The following is a 5,177-nucleotide window of genomic DNA, read 5'->3' on the forward strand; positions in this document are numbered from 1 at the left end:
TTATTTTTGATAATTAATAAAATAAATTTACTAATTAGGCAACTCTAAAACCCAAAATAAATGAGTAATTAATTGAAATTACACATTTGATGGTAATCATGATTTAAGGAATATAATTAACTAATTTTAAATTATCTGGTTAAATAATTTATTAGTTTTTATATTTTACTCAAAAATCACTATATAGAGTAAATATTATTTATTTATTATGTCATCCAGTGTGATCAATCTGAGTTATCTGATCCAATCAAGTGACTTATTTTACATTGTATTGTAAGATATCAAAGTCTACACACAAAGAGTACTAAACCAATATCACTTTAGGAGAACCAAAATCTTAGCAAAACCTTAGCAGAACCGATTTATACAAAATTCTAACTAGATTTAACGTGTAAACATACGAGCGACATACTTATCACCCCCTCAAGCTTGTTTCCAAGTAACTGAAATCTTTTATGGAAATTTTATCTAAGGCAATCATAAAACTACATGCCCCCGATTTGGAGTTAAATGCACCATTGGTCCGTCAAAATGGCCACTACTGAACTTCAATTTGTCATCAATTAAATTACTAACTTTAAGTTTTATCTCAATTAGGTCACTCCGATCATTTTTCTGATCTAAATACAACGGAAAGTATAATTTTTCTCCAAATAGGATTAACAAAAAACAAGAAAAAGTTTTCCATTCTTATTACGATAATTAGGAAAAGCAAACTATAAGATTCTAAACATACCATACAAAATTTCAATACAGGAGATGTTAACATTATCAAGGTTTGGTCTGAGTAAAACCAATCAAACTCGAGACACTTGCTAACGATTTGATCAAGCTCTGGTCTGAGTAAAACAAAACAAACTCAAGACATTTGAGAAAGATAGAATACATTTCGTCGCTTGGCCAGTCAATTTACAACCTTCTTGTATTCATGCTGTCGGACATCACCAATTTACCTTCCCATTTAGCATAAAAGTATAATTAACAGTTCCTAATTACCTTAAACATGATACTAAAGCGTGGAATAAATTTCTTAAAAGATGCACAAGAAACTACTAAAAATAATGTGATGTATATTTAGATACCTTTGGTGATTTGGAACATAACAACTCAACAACAGCATGCCGAGAAGATCTTGAAAAGCTTAACAACTTTTGAGAAACTTTAAGCATAAAAGCAGCTCCACCACCATCTTCTACAATGACGACCATCCTTTCCAACACTTGCGCATTTTTCAACAGAAACTCAACAAAGTTGAACGCAAGCTTAAGTTGAAGATCATCCTTATCCGATAGGCCATAGATTTTAACAATCTTCAAATGTGACACCAAACAATCAAAAGCAGCTCCCTTTGAATTCCAGTAGTTCTCTCCAGAAACATTCAAGTCTGGAAAATCATCAGGCGTTTCACACTGGAGATAGACAATATTAGGATACCAAAATAAATCAATTAGCTCATTAAACCATATGCTTTGCAAGTTATAACAATGCATTTTAACATTATCATTCCTTTCTTTAGACAATATGAAAATTGAGAAAGTTCAACAAACATAAAGAAAAAACAAACATAAGAAAAATCATAAAACATTGACACTTGCAAAGTTGCTATTACTATTTAGTGAAAAATTTCCAAGGGTGTTGATCCATAATACGTGTACATTGAAACAAACACATAAAATATAAATAGCGGCGATAGTCATCAATCTGATTCATCCTTTTCTGAAAGGAAGGAGGGAAAATGAAAGGATAAGAGGATGAGGGAGAAGGTGTATCCTTAGCCTTTGCTCAATAGCAGCGATAGTCATCAATCAAGGAGAGAGAAACAGAAAAGAGATGAAACAAATGGGAAGAAATGAAGTTTCTCCTTCGGAAAAATTGAATATACCTGACCATAGTTGTTAAATCGAGATTCGACTCGTGACTCGAAATCTCATTTTGCGAATCGGGACTCGTGAATCGAATCGTAAGATTCGGATCAAATTCAAAATGCTATAAAAAATAAAATATAACTATATTTAACTTTAAATATTAGTCCAAAAATGCAATTTTAATATCTAAATAGAAATTATATCAAGTTATAAAAGAAAGTAGAGACAGAGAGAACATAGAAAGAATAAAGAGTAGAAGAAGATAATAATAAATAAATAGAAAATAATAGGGAAGGTTTTGGAATTTGTAAAGTGAAAGAGTCATCTAATTGAAACTATTTGTGTTTCATAACTTCTGTACGTTTTTTTGTTTTGTTTTGTCTTTGTAAAGTGAATAATCATCTTCTTTTAGTGTACGTTTTTTAGTTGTTAAAAATTGATTTTTTTTTAAATGGTGGCCTGAATTGACCGACTCGGGTGACTCGGTGACTCGATGAATCGGCCGAATCGGTAGTGACTCGGCCGATTCATGAAGCTTCCGAGTCGTACCATAGATACGACTCGAATTCTTCATGAATCGAATCGTACGAATCGACTCGCGACTCGTACGATTCTAACAACTATGTACCTGACTTCTTCATTACCATAAAATAAACTAGATTTGAAAGAAAAAACAAAACAACCAATGTCGAAGAAAATGAAGGCAAGGAAAAGAGAAAGTGTGTAGATGGCGATGAACAATAGCTTACAGAGACATCAATCATTTGAACAAAATGAATTCAATTCTTCAAATACAATGTCTAAATAATAATTGAAATTTACAGATTTTAGGATTTCTGTGATGTAAGAAAAGCTAGATTAGAACGATGCAAAAAAAAAAAGAAAGAACTACAATAAGGGATTGCTTCCTGCGCTGGCAAAGCTCCTCTATGTAAGAACTTGTTCTTTCTTTTTCTATCTTTTAAAAACCAAACGATGCCATTTCAAATCGTTTCAATTAGTTGTGTTTAAAAAAGATGAGAAAATATAAATAGGTTATCTTCAGCCTTTTGTTCGTGTTTCAGGAGGGCAATTTGCAAAAAAAAAAACTTCCAAACCCAAACAATGGGTGAAAATAGAACCTGGCGATAAAAAAAATTCCTAAAATCCAGTGGGAGCAAGTGCCTTTATCTAAGGCTTGAATTAAATTTGAAGTTAAGATTGATTACCTCAAAACGCCGCAAAGTTATAACTAATTTCTCAAGCTCTGAAGAACTGCGAAGAGCATATGCAATTCCGGGAAGGTTCTCAACAAAATTAGGACCACCGTCAAAAGTCAAACATTTGCTATTTATTAATGGAGAAGATACTCCTCTCATTTCCAAAGCTGACAGAATCTTCAATCATAAAGAAAACGAAAATTAAAAAATGGTGACAGTAATTCCATTCCAAATTTGAATATGAATTCTAACAATTAGCTATTAAATATATTTGCTTTAGGAGTTACCTTGAGAAAGCAGCGCCCAAAATTTAGCTCCTTAACATGGTGAAGCTGCTCAAGCATCATCCTCCCCAGATTTTCATTATTCATAGAATAACAATCGAAGTCAAGAGTAGCACAAATTCAAGGTGGCATATTAATCAATTCGATTGCTTTAATGTCCAAAGAACACAAATGCAATTCCTTAAGGTTCGGACATGAAATTACAATTGCACAAGCACCAAACTGTACTAAAACTAATTTCTTCAAAGAATTTAAATCAATAACAAGTTGTTCAAACCAATTACAATCGATTAATTCTAACAATTGAAGTGATGTGCTAACGGATAAAACATTTTGAATTTCTCTATCAGAAAAACGAAAATGGTTAAACAAACATCTAGCAGAGAATTCTACAAGGTTTGGACAAGAAATTACAATTGAATCAGCATCAACCCGTTCTAAAACTAATTTCTTCAAAGAGTTTGAAACAATAGCAAGTTGTGTAAACTCCTCACAACTGATTAATTCTAACAATTGAAGTGATGTGCTAACGGATAAAATATTTTCAATTTGTCCATCAGACATTGTAAAATGGCCGGTATCACTAACAGAGAATTCTACAAGGTTTGGACAAGAAATTTCAAGAGCAAACGTCCCATGACAATCTACTAAAACTAATCTTTTCAAAGACTTGGAAGCAATAGCAAGCCGATCAAGATCAAACCCACTGCAGTATTTAATTTCCAATGATTCAAGCAACGGACTGCCAGCTACAATACTTTCAATCGCTTGAATAGACCACAAACAATATTCTAGACACAAATCTTTGAGACGTTCCCAATTTACTCTTCCATTAGGGATCAAAGTACAACTACGCAGCTCTAATTTAATCAAGGAGGTATTGTTGAAAAAGAAATTCTGCGGCTTGTAGTTGTATGAGCAACACATTGTCAAAACTAGCTCCTCCACCTCTTTTTTTAATGCGAAAAGGAGTTTGGCATTATAGTTAGAATCTCGACCGTTATAACAATTTGATTTAATGTGGAATTTCTTAATCTTTGGGCAGTCATGAAGAATTAGGGTATTGTCAATGCATCTATAGATACGACAGATCTCTTTAACTGAATGAGAACACATACCAGATAAATCGAAAATGATAACAGGGACACGAGTCCATTGATTTTGCCATCGTTTTGAGAGAACGCTTGTCTGAATAGATTTTTTTGTTGACGGCAAAAAGGAGAGGATGTGGTGAATAATGGAATCTGGTAAAGCACTGATTCGGTCTTCTTTTTCTTCCTCCATCTTCACCGTTTTTGTTTGAGCGGAAAATTACACAGAGCGGCGAAGACAGAAGAGAGAAGAGTACCAAACCAAAACAAGGATGGAAACCCTAATGCAATTACAAAGTCTAAACTACGTCGTTTTCAGGAAGTGTGTACTCTAATATACGAGGGTAAAATTGGAAATGTCATGGTGCTGGTAAAAAGAAAAAAAAGTATGGGTGCGTTCGTTTCTTTTTGGAATAATGGACAGATTTAACGAACTGTTGATTTAATCTTAACATACGAGAAATACTGTAGATTTAATTTTAATATTTTTAAATAAAATTAATTTTAGCTACCGAAAATTCAAAAAGGTTGATTTGGCTGCTATTTAACTGTCACATCAGATATTCCAGTCGAGTTTATCAAACAAATTAAGGTTGATTTGAGTAGTTAAGGACCTCGAGTTGATTGAGTTAGATCTCGAGTTCGAATCCTAGTGTAAGCAGAAACCTTTAATTTAGAGAGGATCCATCTAAAAGATGGTTTGAAAAAAAAATGTGATGTCGAGACCTTCCAGTCATG

The 5,177-nt window shown here is 32.9% G+C and overlaps 1 protein-coding gene across 5 annotated transcripts; it reads right to left on the bottom strand.

The window, feature by feature from the left end:
• Window positions 1–670: 670 nt before the first annotated feature.
• Window positions 671–4,716, bottom strand: LOC136206425 (uncharacterized). 5 transcript variants are annotated; one of them, XR_010676277.1, is made up of 4 exons: window positions 3,352–4,716; window positions 3,074–3,241; window positions 1,083–1,409; window positions 671–931 (listed from the first exon to the last, which is right to left on the bottom strand). XR_010676277.1 is itself a non-coding variant. In XM_065997478.1 (3 exons), the coding sequence occupies exons 1-3, from the start codon at window positions 3,221–3,223 to the stop codon at window positions 905–907; spliced, it is 504 nt and encodes a 167-aa protein (XP_065853550.1). In that variant the 5' UTR covers window positions 3,224–3,241; the 3' UTR covers window positions 671–904. The 5 variants fall into 5 exon arrangements, 2 of the variants coding, with proteins under 2 accessions (XP_065853550.1, XP_065853551.1); XR_010676276.1 differs by having other exon boundaries at window positions 671–953; XR_010676275.1 differs by having other exon boundaries at window positions 671–1,409.
• Between the last annotated feature and the right edge of the window lie 461 nt (window positions 4,717–5,177).

Source organism: Euphorbia lathyris, chromosome 9 (assembly GCF_963576675.1).
Source record: "Euphorbia lathyris chromosome 9, ddEupLath1.1, whole genome shotgun sequence".
NCBI lineage: Eukaryota > Viridiplantae > Streptophyta > Magnoliopsida > Malpighiales > Euphorbiaceae > Euphorbia > Euphorbia lathyris.

Bases quoted from the DNA above. Each gene is read 5' to 3' on its own strand.
- LOC136206425 (XM_065997478.1), bottom strand. From the start codon at position 3,223: ATGAGAGGAGTATCTTCTCCATTAATAAATAGCAAATGTTTGACTTTT. The intron at 1,410-3,073 runs GTAATCAATCTT...GTCTATCTCCAG, and splicing joins TAACTTTGCGGCGTTTTGAG to TGTGAAACGCCTGATGATTT. The intron at 932-1,082 runs GTATCTAAATAT...GATGTCCGACAG, and splicing joins TATGTTCCAAATCACCAAAG to CATGAATACAAGAAGGTTGT.